The sequence below is a fragment of the Oncorhynchus mykiss genome, chromosome 2 (genome assembly GCF_013265735.2).
Source record: "Oncorhynchus mykiss isolate Arlee chromosome 2, USDA_OmykA_1.1, whole genome shotgun sequence".
NCBI classification, from domain to species: domain Eukaryota; kingdom Metazoa; phylum Chordata; class Actinopteri; order Salmoniformes; family Salmonidae; genus Oncorhynchus; species Oncorhynchus mykiss.
The window spans coordinates 37,441,830-37,462,847 of NC_048566.1; the positions used below are offsets into that span (position 1 = coordinate 37,441,830).

Genomic DNA, 21,018 nt, shown 5'->3' on the forward strand with positions numbered 1-21,018 from the left:
GGCGACGTTGTTGCCGGTGTTGTCTGGTAAGGACCTTCCTTACAACAGGCCTACAAGCCCTCAGTCCAGCCTCTCTCAGCCTATTGCAGACAGTCTGAGCACTAATGGAGGGACTGTGCGACCCTGGTGTAACTCGGGCAGTTGTTGTCATCCTGTACCTGTCCCGCAGGTGTGATGTTCGGATGTACCAATCATGTGCAGGTGTTGTTACACATGGTCTGCTACTGCCAGGACAATCAGCTGTCCGTCCCATCTCCATGTAGTGCTGGCTTAGGCGTCTCAGAGTACGGACATTGCAATTTATTGCCCTGGCCACATTTGCAGTCCTCACGCCTCCTTGCAGCCCTCATGCCTCCATGCAGCATGCCTAAGGCACATTCACACAGATGAACTGGGACCCTGGACATCTTTCGTTTGGTGTTTTTCAGAGTCAGTAGAAAGGCCTCTTTAGTGTCCTAAGTTTTCATAACTAAGACCTTAATTGCCTACTGTCTTAACAACCGTTCCACAGGTGCATGTTCATTAATTGTGTATGGTTCATTGAACAAGCATGGGAAACTGTGTTTAAACCCTTTACAATGAAGATCTGTGAAGTTATTTGTATTTTTACGAATTATCTTTGAAAGACAGGGTCCTGAAAAAGGGACATTTTTTTGCTGAGTTTATATAAAATTTCCCATTCTACCAGATTGATACGTACACACACACATTAAGCTTATGTGCAAAAACACATACAATATACCCACACAAATATACATACACTTGTGTGACCACTACTTCACAAAAACATTTTGCTGAAATTCTGTAACATTACAGACAGGCACGAATGCACACACAGACACACGCACACATACTCACAACACACATACACAACACACAGTTTTCAATCCTAAACTTTTTATGCTGATGATAGCAAAACATTATTCTATTTGAAATTAAGCACTAAGCTATTATGTGGGTAACCTTTGTCTAACACCAGATCAGGATTTGAACTAAAGCTGTATAAACCTTCTCTATATTGTTGCTGGTTTGTTTTGGAGTAGATTCTCTACTAACCAAAAATGTCATTAAAATGTGTTTTCCTTCAAAACCACACATTTGTTCCAGTGCCTTTCTTTTGTTTAATCATAAAATATAATTAAAATAAAGAATTTTAATACTGTTCATTTTCTCTATATCACTTACAACAACATCTCCTTAGAAATATCTACTTGCTACCATTCACAAAACATGAGTCGTCAACAATGAAAAATAGATTTTGAAAAGCACATCAGGGATTCTAATGGATTGTAGATATCCTTGATCATTGTGAAGACTCCATCTTGAAACTCTCATATTCATATTCAGTGTCTTCCACTGTTCAGCCACTGGGATCTCCATCTGCCAACTCCATGATAAACCTGGGAGCGGTGAAATGAAACATGTTGACCCTACTGCAAGGCTTACAGTGGAACCCTCCACATTGCACATTCACCCTCTTCCCTCCAAGTCTGATAAGTCTCAAGTCCTGATCCTCATTTATTGCAGCAATCCTCCAGTTCTCTTAGAGCATCTTCTAGAATGCATAGCAGCATTAATCCTTTTCTTCATCAGTTTGATATTGTCTCCTCTGTCCACTGTCTGTCTCTTAATAATGGCCAATGCAGGTGGGTGTTGCCTAGTCGCCTTGTTTTTGTCCCTCCTTGTCCCCACTAAGTCCCAACGTGAGTAAGGCCTAGGCTACAGTGCTAGGGGTAAGGCTGGGCGCGGAGGTGGCCTGGTTTTGGCCCTTTTTCCTCCTGCCGCCTCCCTTGCCACCCTCTCTTCCTCCTTTTCCTCCCTCTTTGACCCCCTCTCTGCTTCCTTCTTTTCCTCCCTCTTTGCCACCCTTCTTGCCACCCTCTTTGCCACCCTCTTTGCCATGGCCTCTGACGTTTTCTTTGTCTCGCCTCCTCTGCTGGTCTCGTCGCTCGCCCTTATTCTTATTCCCATCTGGATAGAAAAACAGATTGAAATGCATTATAACATGACGACGAGACCAAAATAACAGGGTAGTTGGGCTCAGCTTTTATAAATAGGGCTTTAATGGTGTGTGTTTTAAGTACAGTAGAGTCAGAATGAGCTTGGTAGACCTTGACATTAACCCCTTAGCCCACATTCAAAACAGTTCAATAAAAGGTGGCATTGTGTGGATACGGTTCCTAGCTTTCCTATCAGGCCCTTCAAATACCGGCCAATTGCCACTAAGCCCCAGATATGCAGCTCAGGATCCAGAGCCTTTCATAAATGCCACCATGATGCAACACAGTGCTGCATTGGGCTGACAGGAAACACACAGCAGTGCCATAATGACAGGCCGGAAAACAGTAATCAAGCCTTTGTGAGGAGTGTGGCCACGACTCCGAGCCGGACACGTCTTAACACTCGCAGAGACAACGGCTGATGGAACATAATAGTTCATGTAAACAGTTGGGAACCGGTCGAGGTGAGCTCCTTTCTTAACGTCTGCCTTCCCTCTCCACTCTACCTCCCCCCGCATCCTCGTCTTTCCCCTCCTCTTCCTCTCACTCTCGCTATAGGCTGTTGTCTGGACTTCCACCTGGCACACAGTTTAAGTGTATAATTGCTCCCTAAATACAAACATCCATTAAGAGTTGCTTTCCAGGAACTCGGGATGGACAAACAGTTCAGGAGAGGATAAAATGGAGGAATGAAAGTAAATCAACACGGTTGAAGTGGAGTGCAAGAGTCCTTCATGTCCTGTACATACAGCTATAGATTGTTCAACATGCGAGCACTCATTGACATCCTCTTGACATTGTTGATGTAAATTAAGCTACGCCACTACACCGCTAAGCCACAATGAGGTTAACATGTTGGAGCTCTAATGACAGCGTGTGTGGGTGTGTATCTGTGTGTGTGTGTGGCTTGCTCGTGTGTTCGATCAGGCGTGGGTGTAAACAACCTTTCACGCACATAAACGGGAATGGATGTTTGTGTCAGGTGTCAGACAGTGGTTGTTTATACTGGGCTGATGAGTACTCCCACGATGAGAGGAAACTGGGCAGTTAGGCTGAGGGATGTTTGCTATGAACTTGTGTGTTGAGTCTCCATGTTCCCTAGAAACAGAGACTCAAAACACTCACTAAGGGGGCTGGACAGCATTCGCTAAGGCTAACTGTTTGACAACAGGAGGTTCATGGAGCATTCTTGTTTGTTTGCTTTAATAATATAATATTATATTTAAACAGTAAGGCCAGAGGGGGTATGGTATATGGCCAATATACCACGGCTACGGGTTGTTCTTATGCACGACGCAACGCTGACTGCCTGGACACAGCCCTTAGCTGTGGTATATTGGCGATATACCACAAACCCCGAGGTGCCTTATTGCTATTAGAAACTGTCTACCGACGTAATTAGAGTAGTAAAAATACATGTTTTGTCATACCCGTGGTATACGGTCTGATATACCATGACTGTCAGCCAATGAGCATTTAGGGCTAGAACAACAGTTATATAATTAAGCAATAAGGCATGAGGGTGTGTGGTATATGGCCAATATACCACGGCTAAGGGCTGTTCTTATGCACGACGCAATGCATCGAGCCTTGAATGCTTATTGGCTGCTATGGTATATCAGACCGTATATTAGCCGTTGTAAATTGGCCATATACCACACCTCCTCGGGCTTTATTGCTTAATTATATAACTGTTGTAATAGGCCTACGACTATTTTCTCCATTCTGCACCACGTGCTTTGTTAGCTTGTTTTCTAAGTAATTTGTTTGTTATTTGAATGTATTTGAAAGTACGCAAAGACAAAAAGCCTTGATATTACTCAAATATGCTCCATCTCAGTATAAACCAATGAAAATCTCTATTTGGCAGTAGACCTGCAAACACTTACGTATTTAATGGCGCATATTTTGAATAAAGAGAACCCTGAAACTAAATGAGTTTCAATAAGCATTCCTATCATTTATTTAACAAGGACCTGGCAGGAGCACAGGTGTGCAGTTTATTTCCCTTTGTTCGGTAGAAAACAGGCAGAGGCAGACCCAATACAGTAGTCCACTAACTAGAAGTAGTTGATGTTACTTTTCTTGAGACACGCGGGGCCAAAGTCATTAAAGCATCTGTCACTGTAGGGCCCTATTGGCCAGTTGGCTCCTGACATTGGGGGCTGTGTCACATTTCTTAGGGGAGTGTTGACAAGACTTGATTACTAGCTTTGTAAAGTATGCATGTGTTGCCTGCCTTGAGTAAATAAACAATCTGGGAGATTCATTTCTCCCGCTAATGAAAACAAAATGGAGACCATTTGAATTTGGAAGACATTTGTTTCTGTTTAGAGTAATGTGCTATAGTCAGTGAACCTGGGGAGTTACAGTAAGGGCTGTTTGTGTGAGTGTGTACAGCAGGACCTGGGTTGATTCTCTCACTGTGTAAGGACTTAATTAGACCCGTGACAAGCCCACTAATGGACCGAGGGGGACTCCATCAATTTATGACAGCCATGATTGAAACTCCACTCCATCCAAGCTAAACAACTATGGCCTGACAAAGGCAATCACGCATTTAGCAAATTCTGTTTTCGTGCGGGCCCATTTGTAAAAAAGCTGCAGGAAGAAAAAGGGGAGAGCTTGGCCAAATCGACACAAAGCGTGAGATCTGCAGACCAGTAAATCACTGGTGTTATACAAGCACTGCCCCCTGTGTTTTTTTACAGCGGCCCCGTCGGCCAAGTCTTGCAGATAGATTCGCGACCTCGCTAATTTAGCACATGGCAAGTTTTTTTAAGCACATGTAAAAGGGCTCAGTCAAGGTCATGATACCCATCGCCTATGAATTAATTCACACGAGAACAACATTTATTTGTTATGCGCCTTGACAGGAGAGCCTTACTCATTTTCACAACAGTGTATTCTGACACCAGAATAAGCAAAACAAGTTGAAGCTAATGCTTACCATCTCTCCATGTCAAGCTGTCAACATTTCCCAACTGGAGTCACATCATATGTCTCAATCATACGTCTCAGACTCCTGAGTCCTGACACACCAGTCTGTTGTTCCAACACGGCATCCCTTTCCCTCATTTTCCCTCCTTTCACAACACCACTCGCTAAGTTTAGAAATTTGGCATTCGGCACTACACATTTATGTGGTAGTTCATAATATTTCACTGTTAATTATTCTTCTCAATCCATGACGGAAATTCTTTCCAAGATGCAGGTGTCATGCAGTGTAAATTTGCCTCTAATTTCTCAAACAGTGCTGTCCTGGTCCTGTCCAGTGTGAAGCAAGCCCACACCTCCCTGAAGAATTACAAGCAAGAGCTCGTATATATCCTCCCTCTAAGGATTCTTACATCTAATGTTGTATAATGTTGTTTTTGTGTGCATTTTTACGTATTCCATCTGTTACATATTGCTTAACTGACATGATTCTTCATTGATTCTTTACAATGGGTAAACTGACGTTTGTTGAAAGCTGTTAATCAAAATAGTAGCAGCCCTGAAATCCAAGTGTACCACCCGCTCATAAACTTTGTGAATATTGCTTGTTTACTGCACACTAAGTCCTTGTAAAGAAATGGAAGCTTCCAACTTTGATTCAACATGTACATTAATTAGCTGCCAAATAAAATATTCACATGGATTAAAACCAGGAATTACAGTGGGAAAAGTAGGAGATAGAAACAGTGGCCAAATGGGCCCACCGCTGTCAGCCGATCCAAGCCCTACAAAACAACTCCTTTCGCTTCAAATCAACATTTACAAATCGACTCCAAACCTTTCTCTACCTTTTTATTGGGTCGATCACAAGGCTAAGCATCCCAGCCATGCTGGTCAATAAAGTTTTGACTGGTCCATTTTATTTTATAAGGCAGAGTTCATTGAAACTTACTGACCGGGCCTCCCGAGTGGCGCAGCGGTGCTAGAGGCGTTACTACAGACCCGGGTTCATTCCTGGTCTGTGCCACAACTGGCTGTGGCTGGGAGTCCCATAGGACAGCACACAATTAGCCCAGCGTCGTCCGAGTTAGGGAAGGATTTGGCCGGGGGGGGTTTTACTTGACTCATCACACACTATCGACTCCTTGTGGCGGGCCGGGTGCCTGCAGGCTGACCCCGGTAGCCAGTTGAACAGTGTTTCCTCTGACATATTGGTGCTGCTGGCTTCCGGGCTAAGCTGGCGGTGTTTAGGAGCGCGGTTAGACGGGTCATGTTTCGGAGGACGCATGACTTCACCTTTGCCTCTCCCGAGCCCATTGGGAAGTTGCAGCAATGAGACAAGATCCAAATTGGGGAGAAAAGTACCAAAATAATACAAAATTAATACAATAAAAACACTTACTGACAAAAAGGAGAGGCCTTTTGGTTTCTTGACTACTTGAATAAACTCCATCTTATAAAACCAACTACTACTAGAAAAGTGTTATGGGCCAAAGAACAACAACGGAGCAGTACTAATTAGAGCATGATTAAGCTGTTATCAAATTGAGTGTCACCGGGAAGATTTTTAGCTTAGCAACATTAGCCAGCTCTGAAACAAGATGGCAGATGAATGATAAGAGCTAGAGCAAACATGTCAGAGCCATGTAAACCTCACGCGTCGTTGAGCTTCAAAACAAAAAGTCCAACTCCAGCTCTTATCATCGTCCAACACAGTGCACTGCATGGCACCCTCCCATCTACCTTGCCTGTTTGGCTCTTTAGGAGTGTTTGTTTACATGGTTCCCAGTCAGAGGCTCAGTGTCCTTACTGAACCAACACTTCTGACGTTCTAGGTCATGGTCATACATGGGGTTAGAGCAGGGAGTTTATGACTTCATCAGAAAAGGTGCTAATCACAATATTATTGACTTTGTAGTTGTGTTGAAGTGTTGTTTTGTCATCTTTCATCTACTGTCTCATTCCTGTCTTTTATCCATCCATATATTAATGATCTGTTTCACTCTATTTCCTCTCGTTGCCACTCTCCTACTGTAGGTATGTGTTAGTCCTCACCTCCTTTTCCACATGGTGTCTTCTGCACTGTGCACTTCTGTCTCTCAGTCTGTGGAGCACATGGCCGGGGGGATGACGCAGAGACTGTGTCAGTGCTGGAGGCATGAAGAAGCTCTTGCATTCTGGTCTGTGTGCCTTTCTTAAAGCCACACGTCTTGTTCTTCTTCATACAGGGACCCCATGGGCTCCATTCGCCCAGTTCACATTCTACAGGTGGGATAGAAAAGAGGACAGAAGTTAAATACAGTTTTACATGCACACACATAGATCATATGCAACAAACCCCAAGTTAAACCCAGTAAGCTTTAGATTCTAACAGGTCTTAAAGTGAGAAAATATTCACAGTGAGAAAATAATGCAGAGGAACTTATCTCACCCAAATCAGACATCACTAATTTGGCCTTAGCCCAAATTTGGCCCTTAGCCTTCTTGCCCAAAGCCTCTATGTTACCAAGTCTGTCCAGTTTATCTAGAGACCTCAACTGTTTTATCACTAGTGACATGCTGTTGAGCTTTTTTATTTATTTTATTTCACCTTTATTTAACCAGGTAAGCTAGTTGAGAACAAGTTCTCATTTACAACTGCGACCTGGCCAAGATAAAGCAAAGCAGTGCGACACAAACAACAACACATGGAATAAACAAGCGTACAGTCAATAACACAATAGAAAAAAAGAAAGTCTATATACAATGTGTGCAAATGGCGTGAGGAGGTCGGCAATAAATAGGCCATAGTAGCGAAGTAATTACAATTTAGCAGATTAACACTGGAGTGATAAATGAGCAGATGATGATGTGCAAGTAGAGATACTGGTGTGCAAAGAGCAGAAAGTAAATAAAAACAATATGGGGATGAGGTAGGTAGATTGGGTGGGCTATTTACAGATGTACTATGTAGAGCTGCAGCGATTGGTTAGCTGCTCAGATAGTTGATGTTTAAAGTTAGTGAGGGAAAAATAAGTCTCCAGCCTCAGCGATTTTTGCAATTTGTTCCAGTCACTGGCAGCAGAGAACTGGAAGGAATGGAGGCTAAAGGAGTTGTTGGCTTTGGGGATGACCAGTGAGATATAAACCTGCTGGAGCGCGTGCTACGGTTGGGTGTTGTTATCGTGACCAGTGAGCTGAGATAAGGCAGAGCTTTACCTAGCATAGACTTATAAATGACCTGGAGCCAGTGGGTCTGGCGACGAATATGTAGCGAGGGCCAGCCGACTAGAGCATACAGGTCACAGTGGTGGGTGGTATAAGGGGCTTTGGTAACAAAATGGATGGCACTGTGATAGACTGCATCCAGTTTGATGAGTAGAGTATTGGAAGCTATTTTGTAGATGACATCGCCGAAGTCGAGGATCGGTAGGATAGTCAGTTTTACTAGGGTAAGTTTGGTGGCATGAGTGAAGGAGGCTTTGTTGTGAAATAGAAAGCCGATTCTAGATTTGATTTTGGATTGGAGATGTTTAATATGAGTCTGGAAGGAGAGTTTACAGTCTAGCCAGACACCTAGGTATTTGTAGTTGTCCACATATTCTAGGTCAGAACCGTCCAGGGATGTGATGCTAGTCGGGCGGGCGGGTGCGGGCAGCGAATGGTTGAAAAGCATGCATTTGGTTTTACTAGCGTTTAAGAGCAGTTGGAGGCCACGGAAGGAGAGTTGTATGGCATTGAAGCCCGTTTGGAGGTTAGTTAACACAGTGTCTAAAGAAGGGCCATGTATACAGATGTATACAGAATGGTGTCGTCTGCATAGAGGTGGATCAGGTAATCACCCGCAGCAAGAGCGTCATCATTGATATATACAGAGAAAAGAGTCGGCCTGAGAATTGAATCCTGTGGCACCCCCATAGAGACTGCCAGAGGTCCGGACAACAGGCCTTCCGATTTGACACACTGAACTCTATCTGCAAAGTAGTTGGTGAACAAGGCGAGGCAGTCATTTGAGAAACCAAGGCTATTGAGTCTGCCAATGAGAATACTGTGATTGACAGAGTTGAAAGCCTGCACAGTACTGTTTTTTATCGATGGTGGTTATGATATAATTTAGTACCTTGAGCGTGGCTGAGGTGCACCCGTGACCAGCTCAGAAACCGGATTGCACAGCGGAGAAGGTACGGTGGGATTCGAAATGGTCAGTGATCTGTTTATTAACTTGGCTTTTGAAGACTTTAGAGAGGCAGGGCAGGATGGATATAGGTCTATAACAGTTTGGGTCTAGAGTGTCTCTCCCTTTGAAGAGGGGGATGACCGCGGCAGCTTTCCAATCTTTAGGAATCTTGGACGATACGAAAGAGAGGTTGAACAGACTGGTAATAGGGGTTGCAACAATGGCGGCGGATACTTTTAGAAAGAGAGGGTCCATATTGTCCAGCACAGCTAATTTGTATGGGTCCAGGTTTTGCAGCTCTTTCAGAACATCTGAGGGGGGGGGGGGGGGCAGCGCTGTTGGCTGGTGCTGTTGGCTGGGGTTGGCGTAGCCAGGAGGAAAGCATGGCCAGCGCCAGCCGTAGAGAAATGATTATTGAGATTTTCGATTATCATGGATTTATCGGTGGTGACCGTGTTACCTAGCCTCAGAGCAGTGGGCAGCTGGGAGGAGGTGCTCTTGTTACAGTGTCCCAAAACGTTTTGGAGTCAGAGCTACAGGATGCAAATATCTGTTCGAAAAAGCTAGCTGACTGCGTGTATTGGTTCCTGACTTCCCTGAACAGTTGCATATCACAGGGACTATTCGATGCAATTGCATTCTGCCACAGGATGTTTTTGTGCTGGTCAAGGGCAGTCAGGTCTGGAGTGAACCAAGGGCTATATCTGTTCTTTGTTCTACATTTTTTGAAATGGGGATTCTTATTTAAGATGGTGAGGTAATTACTTTTAAAGAATGACCAGACATCCTCGACTGACGGGATCAGGTCAATATCCTTCCAGGATACCCAGGCCAGGTCGATTAGAAAGGCCTGCTCGCAGAAGTGTTTTAGGGAGCGTTTGACAGTGATGAGGGTTGGTCGTTTGACCCATAGCAGATGCAGACAATGAGGCAGTGATCGCTGAGATCCTGATTGAAGACAGCAGAGGTGTATTTGGAGGGCATGTTGGTCAGGATGATATCTATGAGGGTACCCATGTTTACGGATTTAGGGTTGTACCTGGTGGGTTACTTGATGATTTGTGTGAGATTGAGGGCATCTAGCTTAGATTGTAGGACTGCCGGGGTGTTAAGCATATCCCAGTTTAGGTCACCTAACAGAACGTACTCTGAAGATAAATGAGGGGTGTCATGACGTTGGCCTGGGGGGTAGGTTTATGACAGTCATAAATACTTCTTCCCCCCCTTGTCCTTCCTCTCTCTACCCTACTGATGTTACATTTGCAAAAACCTTGGTTAACATAGAGATTCTGGGAACATCAGTAGGTGGGGGGAAATGAACTGTATTCTGGTAATCTGGTAACAATTGAACATATGCGGTGGTACTTAATGAATATGATGTCAGTTCGGTTGTCATCTGAGACATTCTCATCAATGATAAGATGACATTAACTCTACAGTGGACAATCACATCACAAACACAGAGTTATCGGATTCACATGGAATTGTTGTTCAATTTAAATGTTTGAATATGAAATTATTTGTGATGGGATGAAATGTGATTTTAGATAGAACTGCTCAATCAGTGGCCCGCCCCTGCGAAGGGACATGGGCTATAAAACTTTTCAAACGCGCCCTCCTCTCCCTTCCTATATAAGCCCTTGACGACAATATAACTTCCTGTTCCGAGGATGTAAGATGACGGTCCTATATCAGAATGAACAGAACATCAGCGTGAGCTTTGGTTGCGAATGGTATGAACTTTGAACTCTTATTCACTACAGAAGTGATACCTCCTAGCCGTTGAGTTAGCAACAGCAGATGCAACGAGGGTTAGGAAGGAACAGACAGAGTATCCCGTCTATCACCCAATGACATTATTACAACGTATCCAATTGACAAGCAGAGACATTCTTCAAAGGACTCGGTTTGGCAACACGGCCTTCCATCTACCACCAACCTACCGAAGCGCAGCTCAGAGTAACTAATTATTGCATTTTCCTTTTCCAAATGGGCGGTAATTTAGAATGCATAAGATACTGTATTTACAATAGCACAGCTTCTCCCTATGTCCCTCAGTCTTCCTGCTCTTTCACTCAAGACCAGCCCTTTTCTTTTGTGTAACCAGCGGTCATATCTGTTCCGCCCGCTAGGGACGTTTTCCTTTATGATGTAATTTGTAATCAAGTTATGATTTCAATATATGTATGTGTAATTCTGTGTGATTAGTTAGGTGCTTAGTAAATAAACAATTAAACCCACTTTTGTATTGCTGATTCAACTTGTTAGCCAGGGTTAGTGCAGATAACTAAGAATTTACAACTTTCAGATGAGACTGAATTAAGGTGACGATTAATGTTGACTACTATTGATGTAAAATATTACAAGGTCTTTAAGAGTTTATTCGGAAGATAACAGCTCTATAAATATTATTTTGTGGTGCCCAACTCTCTAGTTAATTACATTTACATGATTAGCTCAATCAGGTAATAGTAATTACGGAGAAATTATTTTATAGAATAGCATGTCATATTACTTAATCCGGCATAGCCAAATACACGACAGGGGCAATGAATTCACATATGGTGTCCAGGGCACAGCTGGGAGCTGAGGGGGAAAACTGGCGGCAACAGTGAGAGACTTATTTCTGGAGAGATTAGTTTTTAAAATTAAAGTTCAAACTGTTTGGGCATAGACCTGGAAAGTATGACAGAACTTTGCAGGCCATCTCTGCAGTAGATTGCAACTCCTCCTCCTTTGGCAGTTCTATCTTGACGGAAAATGTTGTAGTCGGGTATGGAAATCTCAGAATTTTTGGTGGCCTTCCTAAGCCAGGATTCAGACACGGCAAGGACATCAGGGTTGGCGGAGTGTGCTAAAGCAGTGAGTAAAACAAACTTAGGGAGGAGGCATCTGATGTTGACATGCATGAAACCAAGGCTTTTTAATTACAGATGTCAACAAATGAGAGTGACTGGGGACACGGAAAGCCTGGGTTAACCTCCACATCACCCAAGGAACAGAGGAGGAGTAGGATGAGGGTACGGCTAAAGGCTATCAAAACTGGTCATCTAGTGCGTTGGGCACAGAGAATAAAAGGAGCAGATGTCTGGGCGTGGTAAAATAGATTCAGGGCATAATGTGCAGACAGGGGTATGGTGGGGTGTGGGTACAGTGGAGGTAAGCCCAGGCACTGAGTGACGATAAGAGAGGTTGCATCTCTGGAAGTGCTGGTTAAGCTTAAATTAATTTCTACCTTTTCTAGGAAAATATTTAGACTTTTTTGTGAAAGGCTGGGGGGTGGGAGGGGGTGAAGCAAGCAAACTTCATACTGCCAAAAACAATGGCAGGGAAATTAGAGAATATATGACAAGAGCAGCTAGATTGAGCACTTTTTGGAAGGTAAGGGAGCAGGGGCAATGCCAGAATGTCACCCTGGGGGTTGAGAGCTCCTCTCTGAAGAGTCAAGTGGCCTGGGGCATCCAGCTAGCACTAGCCTTGCGGAGTAATGTCATTAGTGCTCTATTTGCTTACTTGTGACAGAAATTAATAAAATGTCCTTATTATCCAGCAGGCCTCCCTTCGAAGTTCAGCGCGCTCGCTGGTGATTGAGAAACAGCAGAAAGAGAAAGAAGAAAAAGAACAGAGGACGAGAGCTCAACAGCACACAGCTTCTCCACGTCAATGAAGTCTTGAACTGAACTCTCATATGGCAGGCGATATTCATCCGACAGGCAGAACATACTTGGCTGCTGATAGCTGAAGGGTATTTAGTATACCATGTGTGATGGGTTAGGGTGAACGGGGTACATTATGGGGTCAAATATGCACCTGAGAAACATTTAAGACTTTGTGACAGGCTCTCAACACAGGGTAGCCTAGTGGTTAGAGCGTTGGGCTAGTAACCGAAAGGTTTCAAGTTCGAATCCCCGAGCTGACAAGGTACAAATCTGAACAAGGCAGTTAATCCACTGTTCCTAGGCCGTCATTAAAAATAAGAATTTATTCTTAACTGACTTGCCTAGTTAAATAAAAATACAAAATAAATAAAATATGCTTAATACTCAATGTATGGGTAGTGTGGGACTTACAGTATTATTCTCTGAGCCATTGAGATTGTGAACTAACATTTTAGCCATCTTATTCAAAAGCTAATATGTGCCAAAAGGCAACATGCCCTTAAACGCATAGTTCATAATCCCGTTCAGTGTCAGCTGTGAGTGAAGCTGTGAAAGGAAGAGAGGTCAGAGGTCACTCACCTACACACTCCATGGTCCCGTTGGTGGTGCTGAGGCCTTCAGGGCAGCTGGGGTAGCATCGCCCTCTGTGTGAATATAAGCCCTCCTTACATTTTGTGCAAAAATTTCGATTGAAACACTCCTCACAATTCTCTATTTTACATTCTGAAAGGAAAAGGGGGGGGGGGGGGGGGGGGGGGGGTGAAAGAGTCAAAGAGAGGAGAGAATGAGAAAATTAAAGCGCACTTAGTTGAGTTCATATTCATTGTGTTAACATAGTATACATGTACACGTTGCATTAACTGACAGCATAACACATCACTGTTCATTGTTCTGGCTTCAAGCTTCCGTGTTAATACAGAATAATGCAGTATTACTATACAAAAACAGCAAAGTATGTTTAAAAATGTGAAGCCTTTCTGCTGCACGAAAGGATCCACTTCTCCTTGGGGGAGGACAAGAATGTAGCCTGATTTGTATCTCCTATGAGAGATTTATTAGTGATAAAACAATGGGGAGAGACTCTTTGGGGGGATTCTGCATGAATAAACACCCATGTCTGAAAAGCATATGCATACCACGGCTTTATTTTTTGGAAACCGGGTGGCCGGGTACTGGCCAAGAGTAGAGAGCACGTCAGTGGATTTCCAGAGGTCTCCACGCACCTTTGCCTCGTTAAACTCAGCTTCTCCAGTCAAACAAACAACTACTTTAAATTGAGGGTAATTATGGGCACGGGAGAATGAAAAACAGACACCTTAGAGGACTACCAAGAGCCCCCCTTTCTCATCCCAACCCTTCTCCTAGCCCACCTTTTTCATTACCATCATTATCTTATTCTGAAATAATAACATTTTCTCTGCCAAAATCAGAGTGTAGAAACAGAGGCACACTAAGCGAAGGTCACAGATGTAATCCTTACATCTCTGGATTGGAATATCCAGTCACAAAACACTAGACACCTTTCCCATAAACAACTAAAATAAAGAATGTCTAGTCGGCTGGAGTCTTGCCAGGAGTTCGAAACGAGCTAAAGGGAAGAATCCTCGTTGGGATTTTACTTTAGGTTCTTGACAGCTAAATTTGACGTTAGTGATGTTTGGAGAAAATACATTAGGTCTACATTTGTAAAAGTAAAACAAATGTGGCTAACAAGACATCTTGGGGATTTTGATATGTCCTAAATGGATGGGGCTGACTGGATAATAAGAGCAGGTTAGCCACGGAGAGGCTTGAGAAGGAGGTGGAGGAGACTAACCAGCATGCACAGCGGCCTTTCGGGATTCAGTGGACAACATTGAAACAATAACGACTAAGGTTAAGTTAATTTCAAGTGACAGTAAAACATTAACAAAAATGTGGGGATTAGAGTGAGCCAGAACTTTTGTTGTTTTAATCCAAATTGGATTATTTTCCCAAACCTGCTTCCTGAGTACCTAGCAGACAGACATGCTCGGAGGTTATGGCCCTGTGTTAATGTTCACAGTACATATACAAATGTTTGTCAGGCTATTGCAAATACATGTCTTGAAGCAGAGTACGCTCAATGTTGCACTATATTACAAAGTTACACTGAGGCCAATATGTTCAGGTAGATCCTCATTATGTTTCTTGTTTTGTGATTTCAGGTAGCTACATGTATAAACAACGCAATGTGGGGTAATAACTATTGTTTTATTGAACAGGCCCCTATTTCGGTCCATGTTGCTGGAATGAGGAGTATCACACATACCAGCCCCACTTATTCCAACCTGAACTTCTTCTGCTGATTGACAATAAGCTTCCCTGCTGCGAAGGGCTTGGCCAGGAAGGGATATCCTTGCGCACCAGCAACTCCTGTGGCGGGCTGGGCGCAGTGCACGCTAACCAGGTCGCCAGGTGCACAGGGTTTCCTCCAACACATTGGTGCGGCTGGCTTCCGGGTTGGATGCGCACTGTGTTAAGAAGCAGTGCAGCTTGGTTGGGTTGTGTTTCAGAGGACGCATGGCTTTCGACCTTAGTCTCTCCCGAGCCCGTATGGGAGTTGTAGCGATGAGACAAGATAATAACCACTAACAATTGGATACCACGAAATTTAACCCCCAAAAGAAAACTAAAATGGGTGTTTCTTATTTGGACAGTTATTCCCTCCCATTTTCAGTCAGATTTCTCAGTTTGGTGACTAATGAACATTACTTTTTTCAAAAGACCTTATGACTCATGAGTTTACCTGTTAGGAAGTTTGTTTGTAATAGAAAAAAAACGAAACATTACAGACATCTGCTATTAGATGATGTTGCAACAACCTATCTAATCTAACAAAACAACTTGCATACACCAAAACAACCTGCGTGTTCTTCCTGTAACAAAATATAATGACTACAAGCTGCCTTGCTCTCTAATTACCTATCATCATGCGCACTTTCCTAAAAAATAAGAAGTAGATATAATTTACCTTTGAAGAGGCAAGTTTAGATGTATGATTCACAAGGGAACTTGCCAAATAAATAATTCAGTTGTGTCCAGAAAATATAAATGTACTTTTAAAAGATGGATGTTTTGACACATAAATGGTAAAACTCAATGAATAGGGACTGTGAACTGACATGAACCCCTGGCTCGCGAGACAAAAAAAAGAAAAAAAATACATCCTTGAAAAAACAGACAAACCGTGCATTAGAAAAAAATATATTTTGAGTTTCTTCCATTCCTGTTTTCCACCCACAAGTAAGAGAAAACAGACCACGAGCCGGGCCCTTGGCACCCCTGGTTCAGAAAAAAGGTATACGCGCCACCAGAACCAACATGGAGGAGTTTTGTAAACATTAACATGTATACCAACCCTATTCCACCCTATTTCAACCCACACCCCTTAAAGGAGGACTGAACCTACTGATTTGTTCTCTGTATTTTTGCTTGCTCATTAAGAAATGCAGCTGCCTAGACTGAAGACAAATGAGAGTTGTCTTGTGGGTGTGGTTTAATGTGGGTGTGTGTTTGCATGTGGGAAGTGTTAGTACATTTACTCTGCCAAAACAGTACACAGTTACAGTCACTCAATCTTCTAGATAACTTGAAACAGTCTAACCAGGTCTTGTGTCTGGAATTAGCCTAAGCTAGCTAGTGCTAGCCAACTTCTTTCGCCAATTAGCTTCAGCCGGCTGGTGTGCGACCGTTGAAAAAGTGGTTTGACTGGAAAGCCTATGTCACGGGCTAATTAGGGATCATCAATAAATTACACAATGTAAATGTCATGTTTAAGTTCTCATTAAATGCTTTCAATATTTCAATATGAATTTCTACAATTTATAATCAGTATAATGGTTTTTAGGTCATTGACATTTGGAGCTATTGAAATGTTCAAATATTGTCCCATGTACACTACCGGTCAAACGTTTAAGAACATTGTAGAATAATAGTGAAGCCATCAAAACTATCAAATAACACATATGGAATCATGTAGCAACCAAAACAGTGTTAAACAAAGCAAAATATATTTTATATTTGAGATCCTTCAAATATCAAGGCAAAGGTTGGCTAACATCTTTGCACACTCTTGGCATTCTCTCAACCAGTTTCATGAGTTAATCACCTGTAATGCATTTCAAATAACAGGTGTGCCTTAATTTGTGGAATTTCTTTCCTTCTTAATACGTTTGACACAATCAGCTGTGTTGTGACATGGTTTGGGAGGGGGTATACAGAAGATAGCCCTATTTGGTAAAATACTTTATTATGGCAAGAACAGCTCAAATAAGCAGAGAGAAACAACAGCTCATCATTACTTTAAGACATGAAGGTCAGTCAATACGGAACATTTCAAGAACTTTTAAAGTTTCTTCAAGTGCAGTCTCAAAAACCATAAAGCGCTATGATGAAACTGGCTCTCATGAGGACCGCCACAGGAATGGAAAATCCAGAGATACCTCTGCTGCAGAGGATAAGTTCATTAGAGTTACCAGCCTCAGAAATTGTAGCCCAAATAAATACTTCAGAGTTGAAATAACAGACACACCTCAACATCAACTGTTCAGAGGAGACTGTGTGAATCAGGCCTTCGTGGTCGAATTGCTGCAAATAAACCACTACTAAAGGACACCAATAAGAAGGCGAGACTTGCTTGGGCCATGAAACACGAGCAATGGACATTAGACCGGTGGAAATCTGTCCCTTAGTCTGAGGAGTCCAAATTGGAAATGTTTGGTTCCAACTGCCATGTCTTTGTGAGACGAGGTGTGGGTGAACAGATGATCTCTGCATGTGTATTTCCCACTGTAAGGCATGGAGGAGGAGGTGTTATGGTGTGTGACTTATTTAGAATTCAAGGCATTCTACAGCAATATGCCATCCCATCTGGTTTGGGCTTAGTGGGACTATCATTAATTTTCAACAGGACAATGACCCAACACATCTCCAGGCTGTGTAAGAGCTATTTTACCAAGAAGGAGAATGATGGAGTGCTGCATCAGATGATCTGGCCTCCACAATCCCCCGACCTCAACCAAATTGAGATGGTTTGGGATGAGTCGGAACGCAGAGTAAAGGAAAGGCAGCCAACAAGTGCTCAGCATATGTGGGAACTCCTTCAATAAAATCATTCCAGGTGAAGCTGGTTGAGAGAATGCCAAGAATGTGCAAAGCTGGCATCAAGGCAAAGGGTGGCAATTTGAAGAATCTCAAATCTAAAATATATTTTGATTTGTTTAACACATTTGTGGCTACTGCATGATTCCATATGTGTTATTTCATAGTTTTGATGTCTTCACTATTATTCTACACTGTAGAAAATAGTAAAAATAAAGAAAAACCTTTGAGTGAGTAGATGTTCTAAAACTTTTGACCGGTAGTGTATATTGTGTAATTTACTGATAGGGATATCTAAAAGTCAAACCAAATGGGAAATATGCCTTAACTCCATGACTTACATTTTTTTCCTTAATCGTCTTCCAAATCTCTGTATTGAACGAGACTGACTTTATGATGACACTTTGTAGTGAATTTTGACACTAGAAGGTCATTTTTTGGTTCAGTTGGTCTTTAAAGGTAGACTCGGCAAAATGACGTTACCACGAGCAGCACCACAGATATTGAGATGAGTGAGATGCAAGACTTCGCCCTCACACAGTCACACACAGTATGTGCGCACACTGTTCACAGCGTGGTAGCCAGGGCACCAAAACAGAGGAGGTTGAGCCTCACTATTCAACGCTCTTAGTTGTTGCCGAAATTGCCCCACTTTGCTGTGTACTTTCTGCATCTATGCCATACCGCTTAGTCTACCTTTAAACTGTCTGAACATTACTGCAACAGAACAATAATTCTCCTGCCATCAGTTCAAGGCCCTGTCTCAGTTCAAGGCCCATCTCCAGCTTGACAGATGCTGGTCTTTATGAGTGTGTTGTTGTGTTGCATGTCATTGCTGTGGCTGTGGTCATGTAGTGAAGACAGCTCCTTTCACACATGGCACAGCAGTTCAAAGTGGAAATTACACCTCACTTACCACTGGACCACATTAGTGCCCATTGTGTGTTTACCATTATGGTGACACACTTTGATGATATGCATGTGGTACTGTGGAATATCTTGAATATGGTTTGTTTTGTCCAACACAGAAAAAATGTCAATACAAATATAGGAAACCTTCTTACTGAGGCTTTCCTGGTCAGTTCACATCATAGTCACGAAAAACTCCTCGCCCTACTTATGACACAATGCATTTAAAAAACGAACAACGAAGTCCAAGAATCCAAACTCACGAATGCATCTGTTGGTATCGGGAGTCCGCATGCCGAAGTATCCCTGTGGGCACGAGGCGAGGCACACGCCTATCTGGCGGATGTCGTTGCGCTCCAGGAGAATGAAGAGTTTGGGCTTACATTTTATACAGCCATTGTATTCGGAACATCGCTCACAGCCATTTGAGCAAGATGGTGGCCCCTCAGTGCTAACTGTGGAAAGATGAGGGGAAAGAGAGAAGGAGAGGGAGAAAGAGAACAGTCATTAAAAACCAGCATATAAGGTCCAGTTACCACAAAGTGAATAAAGAGAAGTGTTTATCTGTTGGCTACAAACACTAGATTCAACACTGGCAGTATCAGTGAGGACATGGCCCTTGTCTATTTTTGCACCACATAGCCATAAACCTGGCAGTAGTTCATGTTGCAGCTAATCTAACCAGGGACCATGCCAAACATCTTTGTTTGAACAGTTTTCTCACTGTTTACTTGAAACTGCTCGCCGGAGATCCTAAACAGATTTTAGTTGGAGAAGCCCGGGTGTTTGGGACTGACATCCCGCTATGATCGATTCCACATCATGCCATGACATCACACAGCAGGGGCCCCCCTGGGGTCAACTAAAAGTGACTCAGCCATCAGGATCTCGCCAATTACACGAACATGCACGCCAAAAAGCTAAATGCGCACAAATGTGTTACGTTTCTTCCCAACACTTCTATACAGAGCCGAACATGTTTTGGTGTTTTAACCATCCGCCCACCAAGCGGAATATAACAATCTAAGAATTTTACTGAGCCACAAAACTCTGTCTCAAAGCACCCCATCTGCATTTGGCTCTCATCCACATATAAGCCCATGATCATACTTCATTTCTTCATATCCCTATTTCCTCATCTTCCAAAAAGGCTAGAACTCGGACACTCTGCTCTGCTGCAGCCAGTCATTTAAATGATTGCTCAGAAAGCGTGTCAATATGCACATCCTGTTTCTAGGGGCCATTTGGTGCCAAAATGGCGGTCATCCCGGTTGATTTATAGGCCTATGTGGTATCAGCATCTAAATATACACACTCACACTGCAATCAATCTGCCATCCCTGTCTCCCAGAGATTAGTTGGGATGGTAAAAGCTTTAAAAATGTTCCCCCCGCAAATCAAATACGCCATGCCTGAGTCATGGTAACCTCGCATGGGGATGCATCCAAAGTAGCCATTACACAGCCAGAATCTTAACACTTTAATAATGATACAAATAATAATCACACTGTGTAATAGTTAACCAAAGGTGAGGGGGGTGTTTTCAGGTTGTGACACTATTGTCTGGGAATGGAATGCCATGTATGTTGGGACAGTTTTTTGACCCTGCTGATAGAGGTCACGTACTAGAGCGTGAGTAGCCATATAACTACTCTGGATGAGGTGTTGTCGAATCAGGACAGATGGGCACAGAACATACAGAGATGATGTGATGAAAATATGTTCTGTAAATTCAATGCAGATATGTCAATTTCTCATTTCTAATCTATAAACAGCTTCGGACCTAACATAAAGGCTGTTGCGCGTGGCAAATTTGGAGCACCTGTTTCACTGAACCTAACTCCTACAAGATGAGTTACCCTAAATCATACACTTCAACCACATGATTATCTACCTGCCAGCCAACAGCAGTGGGTAACATAGTCTGTGGGTTAAACCAACTGAAGGTTCAGTGCCGTGTCAATCTCACTTTGTGTGTCAGTCTCTATAAAGGGCGCTCTAGTATATTTAAAAAACCAACAGAAAATAAACTTGAAAAATCGCTTCAAAATTCAAGGGGGAACACTGTTCACCTGGGATAAAACACTCTTACGTGATAATTGACACATGATTCATAGGTCATTGCTAACTCGTAAGGTATGGTAAAACACACTTTGGGCATCAGAAATACATATTTATTGTGTAATGAAAAGACGTAAAAATCTGGACATCCATAGCCATGCCGAAGCCAAGCTCT

The 21,018-nt window shown here is 42.9% G+C and overlaps 1 protein-coding gene across 1 annotated transcript in view; it reads right to left on the minus strand.

Annotated features, from left to right (window-relative positions):
- Positions 1-529: 529 nt before the first annotated feature.
- The window catches only part of LOC110501508 (R-spondin-1), a 21,481-nt gene continuing 992 nt past the window's right edge, over positions 530-21,018 (minus strand). The window contains exons 2-5 of the mRNA XM_036947585.1: positions 19,046-19,237; positions 13,332-13,475; positions 6,993-7,199; positions 530-1,971 (exon numbers count right to left, since the gene is read on the minus strand). Coding sequence (XP_036803480.1) covers positions 1,715-1,971; positions 6,993-7,199; positions 13,332-13,475; positions 19,046-19,237 — 800 coding nt within the window. The 3' untranslated portion in view covers positions 530-1,714. The remainder of the gene's footprint in view (positions 1,972-6,992; positions 7,200-13,331; positions 13,476-19,045; positions 19,238-21,018) is intronic.